This window comes from Electrona antarctica (genome assembly GCF_951216825.1).
Source record: "Electrona antarctica genome assembly, chromosome: 9".
NCBI classification, from domain to species: domain Eukaryota; kingdom Metazoa; phylum Chordata; class Actinopteri; order Myctophiformes; family Myctophidae; genus Electrona; species Electrona antarctica.
The window spans coordinates 11,112,020-11,135,930 of NC_136790.1; the positions used below are offsets into that span (position 1 = coordinate 11,112,020).

General features: G+C 41.7%; 1 protein-coding gene and 1 long non-coding RNA gene across 3 annotated transcripts in view; one reads left to right on the forward strand and one right to left on the reverse strand.

Moving 5' to 3' along the window:
• LOC306929734 overlaps window positions 1-23,911 on the reverse strand; it is a 231,748-nt gene that overhangs the window by 17,547 nt on the left and 190,290 nt on the right. The gene's annotated exons all lie outside the window — the stretch shown is intronic.
• Window positions 7,971-12,030, forward strand: elf3 (E74-like factor 3 (ets domain transcription factor, epithelial-specific)). 2 transcript variants are annotated; one of them, XM_079509869.1, is made up of 9 exons: window positions 7,971-8,090; window positions 8,326-8,489; window positions 9,326-9,562; window positions 9,794-9,931; window positions 10,042-10,158; window positions 10,259-10,348; window positions 10,539-10,658; window positions 11,046-11,241; window positions 11,525-12,030. In XM_079509869.1, the coding sequence occupies exons 2-9, from the start codon at window positions 8,333-8,335 to the stop codon at window positions 11,634-11,636; spliced, it is 1,167 nt and encodes a 388-aa protein (XP_079365995.1). In that variant the 5' UTR covers window positions 7,971-8,090; window positions 8,326-8,332; the 3' UTR covers window positions 11,637-12,030. The 2 variants fall into 2 exon arrangements, with proteins under 2 accessions (XP_079365995.1, XP_079365996.1); XM_079509870.1 differs by having other exon boundaries at window positions 9,329-9,562.

Here is a 23,911-nt window from a genome sequence, read left to right on the forward strand (position 1 = left end):
CTACAGTACATACTGTAGCACACATCCAGTGGTGGAAAGTAAATACATTTACTTAAGTAGGCTACTGTACTTCTTGTGCTTTTGAGATATTTGTTTACTTTACTTGAGTATTTTCAATTCGCAATACAAGATTTACCTCTACTTTTGAAAACTTTAGTTGTTACTTTGTAGATTTGGATTATTATTACAAAACATATATTAACCATAGTTTTGTACTAGGCTATAGTACATTTTGAATTCCAGACTTCTTTTTTTATGACTCAATGTTTATTCCTTCAATGAGTATTTCCATATTACAGCATTGATAGTTTTACTTTTGAGTTTTACATTTGAGTATGTATACTTTCTCCACCACAGCACACAACACTCACACAACAAGGGTTTTTTTCATTGCCCCACTAAGCCACCTGCGCTACTCTTTCTGTCTCTCCCTCCGTCTGTTTTTTTCTCTCTCTCCTGACCTCTCTTTGGGGTGCAGTATGTCACATATTGATATACTATATGCAGCGGCTGTAACAGGCAAATGGCATGTTCCATAGGGTTAGCTGTGGTGCTGTGAAACTGCCTGACTGAAAGTCTACATTTGGACCTTAAGCTTATTGCTCCACCAAGATCTCTAGATGTCTGGAGTAGGTTGACCTAGTATGACAGTTTGGAAGGGGATCGTTTTAGGTCATTGTGATTCTTTCCATGTCCACTAGTGGGCAGCAGTGCTATTTCAATCACATGATCTGTGTCTCCTGCTGTATCATGTAAAAGTACAAAGTAGGCTAATGTTTGCATACAGACTGATACAGCCTGCATCAGTCTGTGTATGTAAAGTAAGTAGCCTTGCCGAGCCATGAGGCCGGAGCCTATCTCCTGTTTCTGTAGCGTGAGGCAGCTTGATGTACAAGTACACCCCCTGGACATGACGCTAGTATGTCGCAGGGACTTAGCCCCAATCCAACCCTTGATGCTGAGTGTCAAGCAGGGAGGCACTGGTTCCCATTTTTAGAGTCTTTGGTATGACCCGGCCGGGGATCGAACCCCGACCTCCCAGTCTCAGGGCAGACACTCTAACACCAAGGCCACTGAGCTGGTATGTATCTGTGTATGTGCATAGGGTCAATTGTGAGATATCATACAGGAGTCTCACAATTGACCATATGCAGACAGCAAGGTGCTAACTATAGGTGCAACTTCCCATTGACAGCCCAGAAAAGTCCTATCTAAATGTATTAAACAACGTCAAACTCACCAACATTGCAGCTGTACGAAAAGCTTGAATTATCCTCTTTCAATCTGTAAAGTTTTTGTTTCATAAAAGTCCACTGTAGACAATGTTATGAGCTACTTCCTGTCAAGAAATTCCTTGCAGATGAGGAAGGTTTGGAAGCACTCGTTTTCAGTAAAGCACCTTGCTAGCAAGATGGATGCGGAGTATGTGTGTGTGTGTATATGTGTGTGTGTGTGTGTGTGTGTGTGTGTGTGTGTGTGTGTGTGTGTGTGTGTGTGTGAATATAGTCACTATAGTGGTAGCCTCGGAAACCCAGACGTTTATATTTACTATAGTGGTAACAGTTGAACCTCTTTGGTGCAATATAGTACTGCACCTATATCTTCTATCTTAAAGGTTCTATTTAGCAGCTTTGTCAATGAGGCTATGACTAAGCTGAAGAACCATTAGAACCGCTAAAGCACTGTTTCCCAAACAGTGGGTTGGGACCCATTTGTGAGTCACGGACCAATTTTTATGGGGCACGACACAAGTCAAAATCCCATTTTCTTTTTCCTACATTCAGAAAATTATTATATTTCAAAAGTTGTTGTTTTTTTTTTTTATAAAAGAATGTTAAATAAATTAATACATTTGAAAACAAACAAACAAACAAATCTAAGAAATTCCATAAATAAAAATCACACCCGTGTGAAGTGAGGGGCCCTCTTATCATCGTACATCATCATCTTTTGCCCAGACACAAATGACGTAAATCCTCCATTCATTGTCAATGGCATTTAATGTTTGTGTTAGGACAAGAATCGACACTATAGCTGAATATATAGGAGAGGCTAGGGCCCCTCAAAAAATAGTGAAAATAGCTGATCGTTTTGAGCTTGTAGATCTGGTATATTTACTCGTTAATTTGGGCAAACTTTTCATTTCTCTTTTGGGAACCACAGCTCTAAAGAACAATCCAGGGGCTGAACAGGTCCTTTGTATGACAGCCTGTAGACAGTCCTACTACAGTATACTGTACTGCTATGTATACATAGCATAGCACCATCCTAGACCACACCAAAGAGCTGTTGAACAGGGACGGCTGAAGAGCCCAAAACAACTGCTGTGTGTATGTTCTTGTTTACTGACAAAGCCATGACAGATCAACGTGTCATTGTATAGGAATCAGTGGCAGGATGCAGCTGGTATTCTCAGCAACAGTGCATGCATGATATCATTACTATACTTCGGGAGAGGTTGGGTAATACCGTATAACCCCCCCTTCTCTGTACCCCTCCAGCTAGTTTCTGTGTTTGCGTTGTTGATCTCTGTTTTTTTGTTTTCACCACCCCTCCCCCCTCCCTTCAGTATTTTCCTCCCCCACTCCTCTCAGTAACCTGCTGACCCTGCTCACCTCTCTCTCCTACACATATCATGTAGACCTTTATTTGCAGTGGGTTTCCGGAAGTGAAAATCCCTTCACTTTCCTCCATAGAGGATTTTGTTATCAGCTATAATGTCATAACAATCCAATGTATACTTTACCATGAGGCTCCTGGTTGTAAAACGATATATGCTCCCGTGGAATTTCCTGTTAATTTATGATGTCACAGATAAGACCCCCAATGCTGTAACATCCGGTGAATGTTACATCCGGGGAGGTTTTACGTTTTCCAATTATGTTTAGGAACAGAATCAAATGCGTTATGGTCATTCACCAGGAGCCTATTGGCTTGCTTCCAGGCCTTCTTCAAAGGATTTTCTGAAACGTCTATGGAGAAAATAATGGGATTTCCTATAAATATATACAGTATACACACACTTGAAAAGTATCCACACCCACAAACGTACTCTGTCTGTTTCGACTTCAAAATGCTGTGGAAAACCCCTAACTGAGCAGCAGCTCAGGTGTGGAGGAGTGGCAAACGGGAAGAAAGCACAAGAAAAGTGAGTGATGACATTTTCCATTTCTTCGGAAAGAGCAACAAGTCTGTGGGCTACGAAAGATGGAGCCGTGACAGAAAAGCCTGTCCGGCCACATTCCTACACCTGCACTTTCTCTAAACTCTGCAGCAATTAAGGGGAAAATGGGGAGGAGCCACGGAAACATTGTGAAATTTTGTGGTCACTGACATTGTGAAACTCACCTCGGAAGACCATGGCAGTTAAACGTGGTATGCTTCACGTCACACGTCCAGTCATCTACCCATGCCTTTCGGTGTGTAATAAAACACAGCGGAGACACATGTCTCACTCTCGTGACATGTCATTGTTTTCCAACATACTGTACCCCAGGGGTTCTCAACCCGTGGGTCGCGACCCCTCGGGGGGTCGCCAAATTATTTTAGGGGGTCCCCAAATTATTTAAAAAAAAAGAAAAAAAAGAGAGATTTTTTTTTAATTTTATTTTCACGATTTTTCAAAAATAGCAGACCTACAAGCTCGTAGCACGCCACTCGGTGGCGCGCTATGAGCTTGTAGATCTGCTATTTTTCAATAGCTAAATTATAACAATGCTTAAAACACCAAAAGGGGTTCCCGCCCAAAATGGTTTAAGGTTATTGTAGCAGTCAATTTATATTGGGGGTCGGGAGGGGGCGGGGTGGGGGTCCCGAGACATTGCCAAAGCATTTCCGGGGGTCCCCGGCCAAAAACGTTGAGAACCCCTGCTGTACCCTGTGATGTCAGAGGGTGGGAGATGTGCACAAACCCTAAGGTCAAAGTGAAAATTACACTGCATCATTTTGACTTTTAGAAGCCTGCACGTATGTGGCAGTCACTTTCATTCATTGCAGATAATACTGCCACTATATACGTTATGACTAGATATGAATGCAGTGTGTTGTTATTATTGTATAAAACAACACACACAATATGTATATATATATATTGGCCACATGACGTCTCACGCCGTCACGTCACTGCTCTAAACCAGGGGTTCTCAACGTTTTTGGCCGGGGACCCCCGGAAATGCTTTGGCAATGTCTCGGGACCCCCGCCCCGCCCCCTCCCGACCCCCAATATAAATTGACTGCTACAATAACCTTAAACCATTTCGGGCGGGAACCCCTTTTGGTGTTTTAAGCATTGTTATAATTTAGCTATTGAAAAATAGCAGATCTACAAGCTCATAGCGCGCCACCGAGTGGCGCGCTACGAGCTTGTAGGTCTGCTATTTTTGAAATAAATCTTTTTCTTTTTTTTTTTCTTTTTTTTTAATAATTTGGGGACCCCCTAAAATATTTTGGCGACCCCCCGAGGGGTCGCGACCCACGGGTTGAGAACCCCTGCTCTAAACAAACGCCCTAAAAGTCCATAGACATGGCTGGCTGACGATTTTTGTTAAAGGTGCTCTAAACAAACATTAAAATTGATTGATTGATTGATTGAAATATTTATTAACAGTTTGCAGAATATATATAACAGTACATTTCAAGCACAAAGTTTCGAATTGCAGCGTCCGTAGGTGCCCTTTGAGAGCGGTTTTGAAGGAGTCAAGGGATTTGCATGTCTTAATGACTGTTGGTAGGGCGTTCCACATTTGGGTGCATAGGAGCGAAAATAATTTAGTCCCTTGTGTGTGCCGAATCTGGGTTGTACATGGTTCGTTGCACTCCCTCTGGTGTTGTGGGTGTGGACTTCGTTAAAAGTACATAGACTTGGCCTGCAAACGAGTTTTGTTTAAAGGGCTCTAAACAAACTGCCATATGACGTAATTTCAAAAGCCATGCATTGGCTTTCCCTGTGGGAAAACACGTTTAAATGCAAATTTGCCAGGCAGCTTGACTGCTGTGCTGTCATTAGATATATGTGGGTTGGCCTGGGCCATGGCTCAGTGGTCCAGGCACCTTGGCTGGTAATCCAGTCTAGCAGTGTGCCGCGGGTTCGACTCCCAATCCCGATGGCCTTTACTGCATGTCTCCCCCCCCATCTCTCTCCCCATTTCCTGTCAGCCTACTGTCTGTCCCTCCATAAAAAATATAAAATAAAGACGAAAGCCATAAAAAAAAAAACATAAAAAAAAAAAAAAGATATATGTGGGTCGCATTATGAATGAGAATGGCAGAGATTAAGAGAGAGACAAAGATTACACAGAGACACTAGTCAACCACACACACATAGCAGAAGGTGAGGTGATTAAGGACATATTTTTTTTTACAGTTGCCCGCTGCCTATGTCTGCTGCCTGGTGGTGACAGTGAATCACACTGCTATTGGTTAGGGTCAAGTAAAGTCTGGTATCATAATGTAATACTGTAGTGGACTTAACGTGACCCCTGCTAACTTCATGGACATGTCCAGACTGAAACTGAATATGCATGCATCTTATAAAGGACATTTGGATCCAATTTCTCGAAACCATCAGATATGCACAGCTGTAGATGGTGCGCTGTACGCCGTAAAATCCCTAACCCTAACCGCAGGCGGAGTCTTAACCGGCAAAAGGGGGCTAAGGGGACGTCGGACTAAGGCATGCCCCCCAAAATCCTCAGTGTACTTGTGTGTTAGTCTAACCTCTTTTTTTGCATATATAATGGCATGCCCAAAATAGGGATGCTAAATTGAAAGTGGTTACAGGTTTATTTTGGTGTTTTATTTACATACATTGTACACTCTCCATTTTTTATTCTACAGTTCTATGGCTGCTGAATAGAATTTCAAATGAACAATGCAGTTCATTCAGGACCAGACGTAAACACAAATTAGTAATTACTGATAATTAGTTGTAAGGCTAGTGAATACGGCAGCATGCCAGCAGAGATCAGTTTAAGCGAACTAACAAGTTTGTCCACAAGTTTTTCCATGAGTGTATTCCAGCATGACTCTTGGCAGATTCCAGCATGTTTCTTGGCAGACTGTGGTCTTGTGGTCAGGCTGGTAAAGCGTGTACTATGGGATAAAGACAACTCATGGAATGTTAATCAACCATCTACATAAACATATCATCACTTAATGACGTGGCGTGTTTCCCTTCTTGAGGCTGAGGCCATCAACAACGATTCTCTGAGCAGCTCGGTCCTGAGCCAAAACCTCTCCAGCTTACTCATTTACGTGAGTACGCTGTTTTAGTCTAAAACAATTGATGTGCCATTTGAACACGGTAAAGTACAGTTCAATACAAGGTCTGCTAAGAGGATTTATAACCCAAGAAAGCACTATGGCTCATTTCCATTGGGGTCCTTCATATTTAATTAATCTGAATTCAATTGAACACTCACCTCCATCAAGGAGGTTAAATTTGTTTACCAGTTGAATTTAAGTAGGCCTACCACTCAGTTAAACTGACCCAACTTCACTCCAGGCAAATCCAAACTAAGGCCTAGCTGTCATGCACAGTATGCTATTGACAGAAGAAAAACAAACAAAACAAAGACTAGTCTGATGGTTTTAGCTGAACATATGTCATTTGGTCATTTGATCTGCCATGAGACTTCAAATGTATCCAAACCATGGTGTCTATTATCAAATCCGTGCTTTGCACTAATATATTTGGGTGTTGGCTATGTAAATAATTGAGCATGGCAGTTTGGCCATTCCTCCCTCGCCCTCCCAGAGTGGAATGAGAGATAAAGTTAGTGAGAAAGGCCTGCAGGGTGCAGCTCATGGTGTCAGGGTCAATGGTAAATATTGGCAGCGGAGATTCCATTCCAAAGAGATAAACACAAAGACCTGAATGTGTTTGTAAATGCATATGGTGTGTGCGTGCGTGCGTGCGTGCGTGCGTGCGTGCGTGCGTGCGTGCGTGCGTGCGCATGCCTAAAATTTCTAAAATTGTAGAAATGTGTACTTTCTACAAGTTATGGCAGATTTTTCGAAGCAGGCAATTCAAACATCTTAACGTAAATGTGTGTCACCTTTAAAAACTTGAGTTGCATTATTTTGTGGAAATCTGACTATAAGTAAATGCTCAGCATTGTTACAGTGTAATGTACTGTTTGTGTACTGTTGAGGTGGAACTATTTGTTACAGTGTAATGTACTGTTTGTGTACTGTTGAGGTGGAACTATTTGGTGCAATGAAATTTCCCAAGGACCTCAATGAAGTCATTTTAACAATGACACTATGTAGCTCAATGTTGATTAATGACATCATGGAGGGAAAACAAGAAACAACAAAAAAACCTGACCAGACAGTTGTGTGTGATAACAAGCTGTTGCTATTTATAGAAACGATGTAAAATTGTCCATATCTCCATATCTCACCCAGCTCTTATCCATCAGCCACCCATGTACCCTTTGACTACTGCTTGCCTTTTTTATTATTTTATAGGCGGGTGTGAGAGACAGAAGGAGGCAAACAAAGTGATGGAGAAATGGAGAGAGACTACGGAGCAAAAGACTTAAGAGACAAAAGAGAAGAGGGATTAGGCTGTGTGTGTGTGTGTGTGTGTGTGTGTGTGTGTGTGTGTGTGTGTGTGTGTGTGTGTGTGTGTGTGTGTGTGTGTATGTGTGTGTGTGTGTGTGTGTGTGTGTGTGTGTGTGTGTGTGTGTGTGTGTGTGTGTGTGTGTGTGTGTGTGTGTGTGCGTGTCTGAGTGAGAAGGGGTTAACACCGTTGTAGCGCATAATAGAGGGAAGGCTTGTTTTGTTCTACATAGATTCTCGGCAAAGGGGAAGGCGTGTCCACAGCTCCGGTGGAAAGCCCCATCTCACCTAAGCCCCCCCCACCCCCGCCCTCCCGCCCCCGCCGCTCCACCTTTGACTATAAGACATCCAGGCAGGTAAAAGTAGCAACAGGTGCATCTCTGCCTCTGACAGTGAGATAAGAGGGAGAGAAGACTGAAGGATTTACTCAGAAGAAACAGTGGAATCACAGAGTAGCGGACTCACACGTTGGATTATCTTGGACCTCTATTATTTGCCGCACAGCCTGCTGCTCATCGACTCATCAGGTACTGCATATCCACGAAATTGCATGAAGTGACACTGACACTGAGACATTATAGGGAAAATAACACGTGTTAGTAATTTACTCGACTTTAAATAAATTATTACCCATTCAAACCTGCTTCTCAATAGAACACAATGCACTTGGCCCGCATGTTTAGTTATACCATTATTACTTATTCTTATTCATACGTCGATGCTTATGCTGACCAATTACTCTTCTCTCTTCTTTTCGACCAGTGAATCCATGTCATCTCTGAGCCTGAGCAGCATCCTGACCCACGCCAACCTGACCATGTACCATAATGGCAGCCTGGAGTCCTCCCCGCAGCATCCTGCTGCTTCCACCTTGCTGCCCAGCATCGACACGCTGCACATGCCCAGCCTGAGCTACAGCGTGATGGGTAAGAATAACAGAATACTGAGGTGGAGGTGGTGGCTGACTGGAACAGCACTGCATTGTGTGTTCAGACTGCTCACTGTTGCATTTGCATGCTGCTGCTGGTACTTTTTTTTTTAAATTATAAATGTAAAGCCTCAACCGTAGGTCTACAAATTTCAACAGAACATCTTTTAGAATGTAATACACAGTCAGTATTGTTTCTACGGGGCTTAATTTGTTCAATTACAATTGATTGTAATAATAATAATAATAATAATAAAATAAACAAGTGTAACCTAAGAATCATGTCCTGTCTAGGGGCCATGTTTCTGCTTTTTGAATTCTGATGTTTTTTTTCCGAATCGTGTTTAGGGACTCACTAGTCTATCCAGCATGTGATAACAATGTGAAACTGCGATAGCAGTTTCAGTGCCGTCACTGCGGAACGTTGGCTCTCTAATCTCACAGCAAACATGGCGTTTTATTTCTAAACCACAGACAGAAAGGCCATTAGCTGTGCTGAACCTCGCTATGACCTCATTCAGACACTGTTGGCTCAATCATTCACCGCAGGGCCAATGTTTAACTCGACATACCCGCCCGGCAAACAGCCTGCCTTCTCATTGTTAAAAGAGCCCAGGCTTTGTTTGCCTGGTTTTCGTTGACCCAAAATAAGTGACAAGCCAGTCTACTTCTCAAGTGGTTTAACAGGTAGAGATCTAGTAAGATATACTTCAAAGACAAGTGTTTTGACCCAGACAAAACACAAACATTTACTACCACTGAAGAATTGACACAACTTCACTATACAGAAAAGACAAACAATCCACTTTCACTGACACACCGATTCTCTTCCAGCAGGCCAGTGGTACAAGCAGATCAACCCCCAGAGCTGGTCAGAGAGGAATGTTCTGGACTGGATCAGTGACCTCATTGAAAACACCAAGTTTGATGCAAGCACCCTGAGCGTGGCCTACTGTGCCGTGGACGGGCCCACTCTGTGCCAAATGAGCTATGACCAGATTCTGGCCGTCTTTGGAACGCAGCTCGGCTCACACCTCCACCAGAGTCTCCTGGACCTCAAGATAAAATATGGTACATAAAATGTGCTAATCGAGCACCTCTGGTTTTGCATTGCGTTGATATTATTGACTGAAACACCTTGATATACTTTTGACATTTTATGCAAATGCAGGTCTGTTTATTGAAAAAAATGCTTGTTGTAACTCTTCTTTCTGTCGATTCTTCCATTTATATAACTTACATTAACTTAATTTTATCATGCCTCATGTTTTTCCTCTTTTTTTTCTTTTTTTCCCTCTCCAGAGCTTCAGAGTCTCTCAGGGACAGACTTGAACGATGAGGCATGCCAACTCCTGGACAGCTTCTTGGAAAACTTGGACCTTCCTCTCGGTTCTCTCAGTGCGAACTTCCCTCGCCTCAGCACCGTCAAAGTTCACGAAGGTAGGTAGCCATACATACCAGCAGCAGCATTTCACTGAGCCCGTGGCTCTTCACGGATGACATCACGACATAGATACAGTAGTTAACGTTGATACTGTATCTGTCAACAGTAGACAACATCAAGAAGGAGTTTGAATACGAGACCGCTCTAGATCTATCATATATGGCCATGACTCCACTGCATATGGACTATCCCTCTGACAGTGAATACAGCTCGTCCTCCACTGGTGAGTGTTGCTTAGTTTATTATGCCACAATCTATATCATGTTCCTCTCTATTGTCTTGTCTTGTCTACTTTAAACAAACATTTGTCCCTCCCTCTCTAGGTGGTGTATTTAGCTTCCACAACCCAAGTTCTCCAGAGTCCAGGAGCAGTAGCGACTCAGACCCTGAGTTCTCCTACCCTCAGATTGCAAGTGAGTATACTATACAATCACCAAAACAACATGAAAAGAAGTTGAATGAAAGATTTATAGGTTTGCTGAGACCTTTTGTCTAGGCATATTGACTCATTCCTTAGCCAGCAATTAGTCCAACTCATTCACGTCGTCAAAGACTGCTTGTTATGTCTCCAAATTTATAAAATGTGAACTGCTCTGTTGACAGAAGTGCACATCAAGACGGAGAAAGGAGACCTGAGAACAAAGAGACCCAGGGGACGACCTCCTAAACTGGAGAGACACCATGGCAACAACTACTTCAGCCACCCAAAGAAAAGCAAACATGGTAAGCCCACAGTTTAGACTTTAAGTAGAGTTGTTGGACACAGGCCATAGCATGCTTATTCCTTTTCTTTTCTTTTTTTATTTACCCTTTACTTACTTACTTACTTTACACTCACAGTTAAATTAATATACTGAAGATCGTATAGTGCATGTGCTGTTTTAGTGGGTGTACACTTTGCATTCATTTTGCATGTCTTTTTTTTAATCAAAGTTACACATCACTCTCATGCCACATGCAGACTCTCACACTCTTTCACACGCACGCACGCACGCACGCACGCACGCACGCACGCACGCACACAAACAAACACTCGCAAGCATAAAAGCAAAACAAAACAGAACAAAAACACAACCGTTTTTTCTAACGCTGTCCCTGTGCTCTCTGCAGTACCCCGTGGAACCCACCTGTGGGAGTTCATCCGCGACATCCTGATCCACCCAGAGAGGAACCAGGGGATGATGAAGTGGGAGGACAGGCGCGAGGGGGTCTTCAAGTTCCTCAAGTCCGAGGCCGTGGCTCAGATGTGGGGCCAAAAAAAGAAAAACAGCAGCATGACGTATGAGAAACTCAGCCGTGCCATGAGGTGAGTTAGCCTACATGCTAACAGCTAACAGCTGCTTTAGCCTATACAGTATTAAAGGATATGAAAATAGGTAGCCTGCAAGAGTTTTTCTTTTGTGTCAATTTTTTAATTGACACCAGTTAATTAATTAATTCTTTCATGAAATTGACCAAAAGCAACAACAATGTATTTCAATAAATGTACTCATTATTATTATTATCTATCAACCAGTCATATGCGTATATGCATGAGCTTGAAACTCAATAAAGTATAGGCCTATAACCCAAACTACCTTTCTCCAAAGGTACTACTACAAGAGGGAGATTCTGGAGAGGGTGGATGGCAGGCGACTGGTCTACAAGTTTGGGAAGAACTCCAGTGGTTGGAAGCCAGATGAGATCGGCATGGCCATGTGAGGAGCTGTCAAGCACGGAACGGGGGTGACAGACTTGTCCGTTGTACAGTATATCTTCTAGGATGACAGCATGCACTGTACCTACCCCTCATGTTAAAGACACTTACTTCCCACGTAAAGGGGAGGTGTTGCAGAAAATGTAAGCCAGAGTTATTGGCTCCAGTAGGTTTTATGAACCAACCTTAATATTGTCCAGTGTTTTATTTTTGTATTTTTATTATTTTAACATCGATTCTCAGTACGAACCTCTCAGTATGAGCTACAGTGTGCGTGGTATACTGAGTCACTGGGATATTGCTTTCAAGTGTTATCACAGCCAACTAGCGACTAACAAAGTAAAGAGTTGTATCAATGTATTCGATTTTGGTGATACAACAATTTCGGAGATGATCCCAACAATATTATTCTGAAAGCATTTAGATTATGACTTTTTCCTGTCCATCTTTCACCTTTGGTATGTGGGGCATTGATGATTGTATTACAGCACTGCATACATTTTACGTTGTTATTGACGAATGTATTATTTTATTGTCATATTATTATTATTTTTATATTTATAGACAGGTGAAAACTGTCCACATAGCCCCCAAAAGTAACACTTAATTATTGTTGTTCTACACGTCATCTGCGATTGAGGTATCGTTATCTTTGTAGCAGTAGAAGGGAAAGAAAGAATGAAAGGATGAAGGCAATGTACAGTATAATATACTGTACATATTACGTTAAGACTTTTATAACATATTATGTTAAGACTTTTATAACATTGTATTGAAGTACACCACATTGTTTCTTTCTAATATGGAATGTGTTTACACGAGGTTCCATTTAAATTCAGAAGGGCTTATGTCACAGATCTTACATAATACTGTATCTGTTTTATTTTTATGAATCAGTAAGAAATCATGTGCACCTGTTCTGTATGATTGTTCACTTGCTATCAAGTGCAAGTGGGTCTCCTATCATCTATGGATCACCTAATATCATGTCTGAGAAGTAAATCTCACAATGTATCTTTTGGGATAGCCTATCCCTATTTATGTATGACATATTGTTCTATTTGTTTTTTTAAAATAAATACATTTTGACGGTACACCTGTATAATTGTATGTGGATCATTTCAAATGCCTATGTATGAGCATTCAAAATCCTTGTCACATTCTCAGCTAATAGGATATCGTTTTTGTTCACATAATGGTTCCACAGACTAATCCATCATTGTCAAAACATGGTAACATAAAAACAAAATCCTTTGTAATGGCTGAAAAAGACAAATATTGCGCTGCATTAAAGTAGATATCACTTCACATTGTTTTGAGAAAGATATCTCAATTATTCATTTCATTGTGTTAGACCTGCAGAAGATGTACGTGTGTCAAAAGTAATTTGAGATACAGACTACTACTTGTTTGTGTAGTATAATAACTTCTAGCTTTGCTAAACTCTTTCTTCATCAACAGTTCCCTTAAAAGTCATTTTAACATTATTATTGTATTTAGTAAAAGAAAATTCTAATCTTCCAATGAAAGTGTACAGGAATTTATATTCTTCGTTGTTCTAGCCATAAATCTAATGACACCAATAGTTACAGTATAGTAACTGCAAGGGTCTGGATGTAAATTCCAAGATATTTTGTAGTGTCACTGCATGTGGGCTCGCCTTGACATACAGGTACATCCTCCCAGAGGTAAGTGGAGCTCTCTATCTGACATTCTGACCCTCGGCAGGTTGATTGAGGGGCGGTTCATTCCCCCGTAGGCCCGTACATACTCAATCAGACTGAAATGATGGGCGACACCAACACTTAGCCGGAGATAAAAACTGACTGAGGCCAGGCTGCTTGGTCAGAGGCCCACTCTCCTGGGAGAGGAACACATCGTCGGGCATATGCTACACACACACACACACACACACACACACACACACACACACACACACACACACACACACACACACACACACACACACACACACACACACACACACACACACACACACACACACACACTTCACTGTTCTCAGCAAGATATTCATTGTTACTGAATATATTCTAATTAGCGTTGTCTCTCATTCTGTAGTCAACCTCTGGAGACTCATAAGGAGTAAAGGGACTCTGTGTTGTGAAATGCCCCATTGGGGAAGAAGATTTAAAGGTATATTCAGTGATTTCACTTAATTCAAATATCACTTATTTTTTCTTATTTTTTGGATAATCCTCCCTACTATAAAGTGTGCTGACCATATAAGGAGTTCCTCCCTGTCCCCAGTGAGCCCCTGGGGTCAAAAAACCCTAGTTTCGGTTTGGGCTTTGGGTGGCAAAGCCTTCATCCAATCAGGATGAGAGGGGCCTTCCACCAATCATGATCGAGTGGGGCGGGCCTTGGTGCACGTGCTGTTGGTCTGTTGTACTTCCCCGACTGTAGTGCGTGTGCACGTGCACATCTTGTTACCGGGGTGGACCAGGTTTTTTTCCAAATCACCAAAATCACTGAATGCTCCTTTAAGTTAGTTTGCATTACTCTTAACACTTGCTTTTCAAAATTCAAGCCTCTCTGCCCCTTGGTGTTGTGGCGAGTGTGACACGTTGCTCCACAAAAACTTTGTATTTTGAAGAATGTTGCCGCAATTTGTGTGCACCTTCTCAAAAGCGTTTTTGCTGTGTCAATCATTCTCCACTTATTCCATGAATTCATTAAATAATCTATACTCAAAAGAGTTACATTCCAGGCAGATACAACAAAAGATAGGCTGGCAATATTCAACATGACATCTCAGAGGGTTAGGTTTTGGACCACTGTTCATCTTCATCAGAACTTCCGATACATGCTAAATGATAGTTAACTTTAGCTATAGAGCATGACATGTATTTGTAGCTTAAAGGAGCATTCAGTGATTTGGGTGATTTGGAAAACCACCCAGTCCGCCCCGGTAACAAAACAGTGGGGGGAAGTGCAACAGGCCAACAGCATGTGCACCAAGGCCCGCCCCCACTCGATCATGATTGGAGGAAGGCCCAAAACTGAAACTAGGGTTTTTTGACCCCAGGGGCTCACTGTGGACAGGGAGGAACTCCTTATATGGTCAGCACACTCTATAGTAGGGAGGATTGTCCAGAAAAAAAGAAAAAACAAGTGATATTTGAATTAAGTCAAATCACTGAATATACCTTTAAGCAAATACTGGTTCATATATTATCAGTTTGCCATAGAAGTTCCCACGCTAGCTTTGCTGATACCACAGCAAGACAACACTGAAGTACAGTATGCATGTGATTGCAACACTTTTGATTGGCATTGCACTGATAATTATTGACAAGATACGGTGAGACACTTATGAAGCACTTACTGTAATGGACTCTTTATTTTATTTCGCTCATACATACAGTACGTTGCAATGAACAGCAACATGAGTTTGATATGGAAGGTACATTGTTCCCCTCATCACGCCCATATCCCCCCTCCAAACACAACAGTGGTCCCCAGGCTGATTCTCAACCAGGGTGGAGGGTCCCTGGTTCATAATCAGTTGAAAACCCCTGCTTGTACACTATTTTATTTTATTTTTCCTTACTCTTTACCTACTATAACTGCTGTTCCAACTATGGACGACTGCAGGATAATAAAGGTATAATTTAATTTAGAAAGGACCCTAGTTTAGCTAGACTGCTGATTGTCCATCACTTGTGCAGTTGTAATAACATATATCAATCAATCAGTCAATGTGTCAAACATTTGAGTGCAATGCAATTTATGGCCTTGGCTGGTTGGACGTGAGTGAGTCATTTTCCAATTAAAAAATAACTTACATGGTTAGATGATGTCTTTCTAATAACATCTCTCTCTCTCTCTCTCTCTCTCTCTCTCTCTCTCTCTCTCTCTGTGTGTGTGTGTGTGTGTGTGTGTGTGTGTGTGTGTGTGTGTGTGTGTGTGTGTGTGTGTGTGTGTGTGTGTGTGTGTGTGTGTGTGTGTGTGTGTGTGTGTGTGTGTGCGCGTGTGTGCACACGTGCGAGTGCATGCGATCGCACACCTGGATGAATTTGTGTGTGTGTGTGTGTGTGTGTGTGTGTAAGAGAGAGAGAGAGAGAGAGAGAGAGAGAGAGAGAGAGAGAGAGAGAGAGAGAGAGAGAGAGAGAGACTGCTGAAGTTCATATAACTGTTCCCAACCAATAGAGCGTATTGGCTTGTAAACACATAGGCATGGTGTCCACACAAAGGAAATTGACTGTCTCTGGGTTTACTGCTTTCTTGCTATTTGACAATGAATGGAGCAGCTTTGCAAAATGTGTTGCAAAATGCCAATGAACCGTTACATGAAGATCACTGATATGTAGGTGTTAAGACCAGATGAATTGGTGTGTTCATGACATGTATCTGTGTGTGTGCTTGTGTGTACATGTAAAAAGATTCTTAGAAGAGGCCCCCAAGTCCTTTTTTCATAAACATGGCCAAAATTTACCAATGCTTTGTCTTAGTAGCCTAAAACCTTGATCTTTAATTACAAGGCATTGCCAGCAATGTTAAGAAGCACAAATTCTCCTCCCATTCTGTCTGTAATAAGTTATTTATTTATAATATCACGTATCAAGGTATTGTCATTAACATATCTTGCTGTTTGTCTTGTCAGATGACTGCACAACTATACATTAAGAATTGATTTCTTTTCTCTGTTAGAAATTTGTGTCCTTGCAATCTTGCAAACCACTGGTCCAATCAGTGTCAAATTATGTTTTTACATTTTATACTTTTTGAAATATATAATATATAATATAATAATATACTTCACAGCACAGGTCACAGTGTCAATATGACGTCATCAACATGACGTCTCAGATCCACATGGAAGCCATGTTATTAGACCGGCTGTTTCATTTCTGGGCAATTATTGTCTTGCTTCTTTCATACTTGTAACTGAAGAAAGACTGGTTGATCATTTGTCCATTCATTTCATTCTGTAGCCTATATTGCCATATCTGCTAAAACCAATATCAAGGCAGGGAGCTATGTAAATCAGGGGTGGGCAACTTTGACGATGGAGAGGGCCACTATATTTCCACACTCACTCCCTAGGGCCATATATTACTGTCGTAGCAAAAATAGCCGATCTACAAGCTCAAAACGTAGATCGGCTATTTTTGCTATTTTCAAATTGGAATCCTGAAAATTAACATTTTTATGTCATTTCAAATGCCTTTAATTCTACTTGTGCTGAGCAATGAGCTACTAATTTAGACTGAAGTAATTCAAGCGGGTCATGTTTGCATGTTGTGGAATAGTAACAGCTGAAACCAATATTATATCAGTATTCTGACATTAACCTGAGGGCCACATTAAGTGAAGGTGGGGGCCGCATGTGGCCCCCGGGCCGCCAGTTGCCCACCCCTGATGTAAATGATCACATGATGTATGATTACTGTATGAAAACCATCTTGATTGATCGTTACATTTAATAATAATAATAATAATAATAATAATAATAATAATAATAATAATAATACAACTTTGTTTGTATAGCACCTTTCATGACATGAAATGCAGCTCAAAGTGCTTTACAAAGCAATGGAGAAAGAAAGAAAAGAAAAGCAAGGCATAAACATAAAAAAATAATAGCAGTAATGCAATACAGTGAGGACATGAATAACAAAAAAATGTAAAGATCAATTAAAAGTGTAGAAGTGGGTATTGAGCTGTGCTTTAAAAATGTCCACAGAGGCTGCCTGTCGAAGGTACAGTGGGAGTTTGTTCCACGCCGTCGGCCCGTAGAAGCAAAAAGCTGCTTCCCCATATTTTTTAGTTGCCATTTTTTTAGGCAAAGCGAGCAGGCTAGCAGTGGAAGACCTTAGAGGCGGTTTGGGACATATTTAGGCAGGCAGTCATGTAGGTAGGAAGGTGCGAGACCATTGAGAGCTTAATAAACAAGTCAAATAATTTTAAAATCAATCCTAAAAACAACCGGAAGCCAGTGCAGTGAAGCTAAAACTGGAGTAATATGTTCTCTCATCTTAGTTTTAGTTAAAACTCTGGCTGCCGCATTTTGGTCAGTTGTTTTCTTAGGCAGTCCAAAAAAAAAGTGCATTGCAGTAATCAAGCCGAGAAAAAACAAAGGCGTGGCCGCGTGGATTAGCGTTTTTGCATCGTCATCAATGACAAATAGGCTCTGATTCGTGCAATATTTCTAAGGTGAAAAAACGCAATCTTGGTAACATGATTATTGTGTGAATTAAAATTCAATTCAGAATCAATAATGACCCCCAAGTTCTTTACTGTACTGTTACTTTCTACAGTCAGGTTGCCAAGTCTGCTTATTAAGGGACCAAGAAGTCACGAAGTGACTTTGGTCACTTATTGCTTTTGTGTTTATTTTTCTTCTCCTTCTTCTTCTTCTTCTTCTTCTTCTCCTCCTCCTTCTTCCGCCAAAAATTGCAGTTCTGACTGAACGGTGCAGTCGGTTTTCGCAAAACGCGGTAATCTGGTAGAGGGCCATGCCAAACGGTGACTATGCGAAGCCCATGATGATTGGCCAAATGGTGGCGCTATAGCACTCAATTGAAAATTCAAACTTTGAACGTGCATATCTCATGAACCGTTTGACCGTTGGCAATGACACTTTGATACACATATGTGTTGTATACTTTAGGCAGAAAAGACAAAAGAATATCGTTAAAAAAAAGTATTTAAATGATGTGGATAAATACTAGTACTACTGTGCATCATCGGCATTACAATGCATGAGACACAATCGAAAGGGCTAAAAAGATGAACCATAAAGAGAACAAAATAGGTCAGAGGATTGATCCCTGAGGAACTCGAAATAATAGAGGAGCAGACAAGGACACAACAACATTGTTGACGTTATATAAGCTGTCAGTTTGAGCGGTAGGATTAAAACCATTTAAAAATATCCTCGGAGCACAGATCTCCACCAGGCCAGGTAGGTTATTGTGGGCCAGCAATGTCCAGCAATGTTTGCAGTTCACACACAATGTGTGTGTGTGTGTGTGTGTGTGTGTGTGTGTGTGTGTGCGCGTGTGTGTGTGTGCGACGCATGCGTGCGTGCATGCATGCGTGCATGCGTGTGTGTGTGCTTGCGAAACATATTTGTTTATATTTGTCTAGGCTATAGGCCTACATATATATGTTACAGTAGTGATCAAATTGTTATTCAGCTGTGTGGTCTCTGTGACAACACTCCACACATTCCAGACTCTTCTGCCTTCTGTCTCCCAAACTATGGAATGAACTCTCCATTGCAATTAGAACTGCAGACTCACTCCTAATCTTCCACCGTAGTCTGAAAACTCACGTAGACTCCATCTTAGCCTGTAGCACTTGCAGTAGCACTTGCCCTAGCCTCGACAACCTTGCAGGCGTATGCAAAGGCTATATGTAGTTTAGATGGTATGTTATGTATAGACAGATGCCAGGTCATTGTTGATCTGGCATCCTATAGTGTTTATAGTTTCAATGTTCGGATATTCTACTGTTAGACGTATCACAGATGTTCTTGGTTTACTTATGATCCTAGATTACTATTTATTTCTATGAATTTTATGTATTACGTTCATTGTGTTCTTGTTCTTGCGTATACTTACAGTCGCTCTGGTTTAAGAGTGTCTGCTAAATGCCTAAATTGTAAATATCTCATTCCAAGATTGGAGACATGGAGGATTAGTAAGTTAGGCCATAATGCCTTCATTGTTGTTTTTACCGGCACTCGGCCAACAGGACCATTGTTTGGTAACACATCGAAGTTCAATTCTGGCATTTATACTGTTTACTCTGGCAGACAGGGCTAGCTGGCATCAGCGTGGTAACCAACAGGTAAAGCCAGTTATAGGAGATGTCAGAAGATGATTAAATCTTTCTCCTTTATGCTTTTGGGCAAGATGGATGGTTTGGTGTATGGAAAACCACCCCGGTCGCATAATTCACATTAATTTGATTTCAAGAGAGATGTAGAGAGTTATTTTGGAGGAAGTGGGCTGACTGAAAGGACATGCATGGCTTACAAGTATCGAGTAAGCCTTGGACTTAGGCATTCATCTTCTGTCTGGAAAATATATCATTTTTGAGTGGTGCAACCAGGAACAGCTTTGTCCCTATGTCCCAACCTATGTGACTATGTCCCTGTGTCCCAATGTTTAGAGTGCCAATAGGGGGTGCTGTTGCACCACTCACTTCAGACTGGTCTGATTTTTGAGTGGTGTAAACCACTCCTACAACTGGCTTTGTTAGTTTACGTGTCTGTTCGTCCCAAAAAATGAGCATTAGTTTACGTGTCTGTTCGTACCAAAAAATTAGCATGGTTGCTATATGGTCACCCAGTTCACACGGGTGTGATTTCATTACGTCAGACATTACGTCAGACCACAGCTGATCAGTCTATATAAGACCTTACACCACTCAGTTCACACGGGTGTGATTTTTCCATAATAAATGAATGTTATGATAGAGTAGGAGCTAGAACCACAGATATTTGAGACAGAAAACCACAGAGTGAATGAAAGTAATGGTTCAGTGAATTTATGTCTTTAATGCCCTTAAGGGCCCCAGACGGAGATCACCGTCAAGTTCAAGTTCACGGTCAGTTGCCCGAGACGGAGATTGATAAATAGGACGGAGATTAATGATATCAAAACCGGTCGCATCGCTCCACAGCCTAGGAGCGCTTGTTGCCCAATCCTCGGTGTTGCACAACAGTGACACGTCATCGAAAATGTTCCCTGCCTGTTTAGCGGACGAAAACGAAAATCTTAAAACGTTCATAACTCGCGATCTAAATCATCCCGTCTAATTATGAAAAAATATCCTGTGCGCTCTGCGGTCCAGTCGCTAGTCGCGATAGATGTATTCTTACCTCGATCGACTCTAGAGTGGTGTGGCTATTGTTAGCTGCTACACAGACAACTTCCGGTCCGCCGGTAAAAGTGGTCCGGGCGCTATAAATGATGGGCACATTTTATGAATGGATTAAATAGGCCCGGGCCCTCAAGGTGTTAAATAGGCCCGGGCCCTCAAGGTGTTAAACGAAACCATGTTGAACCTACACTGTATGGTGTAACAATATAAGCCCTCTCTGAGCAGAGTGCACACACACACACACACACATACACACACACACACACACACGCACATGTGCACACACACGCACGTGCACACGTGCACACACACACACACACACACACACACACACACACACACACACACACACACACACACACACACACACACACACACACACACAATGGGGTGACAAAGTCTATTACACACCTTCCCACTAGATCAACATACCTGCTGAACAAGTAGATTTGGCCACATGCCAAAAGTGATTGTAGCACGTAGTTAACTGGAAACCTTATGGTCTTTGCCAGTAAATAGACACAGAGGGGAGGGGCTGGACTTTTCATGGATATGATCTCAGTGTTTTCTTTTTGCCTACATTGATAACAAGAGGCAGGCATAGGGAGAGAGATGGCCATCCACTGTGGCCTTCTTGGAGTCACTTATTAAGCTAACCCTTCTGAACTTTCATTTTCTCCATGTGAACAGAGTTCACGCACACAGACAGACGCACGCACGCACACGCGTACACACGGACAGACAGACAGACAGACGCACGCACGCACGCACGCACGCACGCACGCACGCACGCACGCACGCACGCACGCTAATACAGTATATCACCATGGTTGGTCATTGAACCAATTCATATACAAACTGTGGCTAGCTAACTACAATAATAATAATAATAATAATCTACTATACTACTATAAATGTGCAAAGTCTCTGTACGCCTGTTCATGATTTTTGCTGTGGTCAAATAAATGAGCCCCTGCAGTGCACCCGCAAATGGAAGGCAGTATCACCACCAATCAGAATGGTGTATGATATCAAAACTATAGCAAAAAGTGTCTTTCTTGTTCTTTTCGTCCACAACTACAGTAATTTATTGTTTTATTTTTTTGTCATCAAAGTTTTTTATTAATTTTACAATAAAGCACATGACTTACACAAAAAAATACACATGACTTACACAAAAGAAAGAGACAAGAAAAACAAACAAAAAAACAAAACAAATAGCAGTCAAAAAAGAAAACCCTCAATGGACAACACCCCTTTTCTGTTGTTGACAATAGTGATTATATCCGTAATGTATTACCAATTACAAATTGTTAATGCAACCATCCTTTAATATACAAATAAAAGTAGTCCCATATTTCATGGAACTTCCCTTTGACATTGTTCCTCCTGGCAACTAAGTAGTTTTATTTATTTTGTGTTTGTTTCTCTTAAAACCTCCCTCACGCCAGGTTTCGCTGGCACATTTTATACTACAACACTATCAAACTGAATCAGAAATCATAATAATAATATAATAAAATAATAAATATACATAAATGCAGTGACCATGCTGTACATGTTTGCCTTTAGTCAATTGACGGACAATCGCTGGCATGCCTATAGTTAGTTGTGTTGATTAGTGCGTCACGTGACACTAGCTTATCTCGATGAATTCGTTTTCCCACATATGACGTATAGCCAGACAATGATAACGGTTTCTCAAGAAGATCATTATGCTGCACCCTTCCATGTTATATGTTGTTTATCCAGGCCACGGTTATCAGACTGCCGGGAAAGTCTGATAACCTGATGTTTGAACCCTGTAACCTCAAGGGCAGGCCCGCGGGAAGTACTTTACACTAGCAGGGGCTGTACGTGTACCTGGGGGTGCGCGCGCATAGCGCGCGCCGCAAAAATGCGCGTGCACGCGCATCATGCACGCGCATTTTCGCGCATTTTCACACGCAAACGTGGCCTTTACTTTCCCTCTCCACACGCAAGTTATATATGAACGAACTGACACAGGCAATTAACCAGGATAAGGTGCCAATACTGTGATACAGCATATTTAAATCTCTTTTTTTTCTCTTTCTCTCCTGTTCGAGGGGGGGCTGTGCCTGCGGGGAGGGGGTGCTACAGCCCCCCCAGCACCCCTACTTCCCTCAGCCATGCTCAAGGGTCACAGCCATCTTCATGGAGTACACTATAAAGGACTATAAAAGGACTATAAACGTGTTGCAAGTATTGTGCACCAGAAATAGCAGATCTACAAGCTGACAATGCATTGCAGGCAGAGCGATTTCCGATGCCCGAAACCAGCTTGAAACTAAGTATAAATGACTCTTATTAAGGTAGTGTGAATCAGCTATGATTGATTTTTTTTGCTGCGAGAGTGAGGTCTAGCCAACACCAACTCTGGATTCCTGGATCGCTGCCCTCCACAAATTCCTATCCAAAAACAAAACTATGATTGATTTAAACACAAACCAGCTGTGACAATTACCCCAGCTAACATGTTTTCAATAAAATAGAATAAGTATACCAACAAAGGGCAGCAAATTATTGCAATAATAAGACTCAAAGCTCTGATAGCAGCGCGGCCTTGAGATCATGTTGCTCCTTACACCTCATCGTGTGATCTCTACATGGTTTGAAGTGACCAGCCGACCGACATTACCATCATTAGAGCCCCACGCACGCACTAGCTAGCGGGCTCGCTGCTTTTGATAACAAACAAGACCGACGGCAGATTAACCCACATTGACATCCGCATTGACATCCGCTTCCTCCTCTAGTCTAGTGAAGCTATAAACAGTACCATAAAATAGCCATAGTGACCCCCCCCCCCCCATCGCCCTCTCTTTGTTGAGAACAAGCGGTCCGTTGTTCAAAGAGTACATAAGGTCGGTTGAACGATTGCGCTCTAGACTTTTGGTTTTCTGATGAAGAGTGGACTTTATTTCATTAAGTAGGTCTACCCCCTTGCTCTTTTGCTAATCTATAGACACCCATATGTGGGTCGTGGACACATTTTTACAGGCCCGTTTATTATTACATTTTAAAAAAAACATTCCCAAAAAAAGCACCATTTTTCATGAATTAAATTGAATCTCGCCCAATGTAAAGTAGTGCACCTGAACTTGGTGTTATCTTACTGTTTAAAAACGGAATCTAAAAATAGCTCTTAACAGGACTAGTGACCATTGCCCTTATCTGACCATTTGTTTGTTTACTGTACAGTATATGAGGTGTATTTGCTCTGGTCATGACGGCATGTGTTAAAGTTACACCCTACTCCTGTATATGCTGCATGAACTCTGGACGTCTGTCATTGGCATTTTCTCACGTGTAGTTTGACGTTGATTTTTATTTTCCTGCGTTACTTCAAACAGCATATAGGCTGCTACACTACACTGTCAAATCCTCACTGCTGATGTAACTC

Coding starts and splice junctions, on each gene's coding strand:
- elf3 (XM_079509869.1), top strand. CDS start 8,333: ATGTCATCTCTGAGCCTGAGCAGCATCCTGACCCACGCCAACCTGACC. Junction 8,490..9,325: donor CCTGAGCTACAGCGTGATGG/GTAAGAATAACA, acceptor ATTCTCTTCCAG/CAGGCCAGTGGTACAAGCAG. Junction 9,563..9,793: donor GGACCTCAAGATAAAATATG/GTACATAAAATG, acceptor TTCCCTCTCCAG/AGCTTCAGAGTCTCTCAGGG.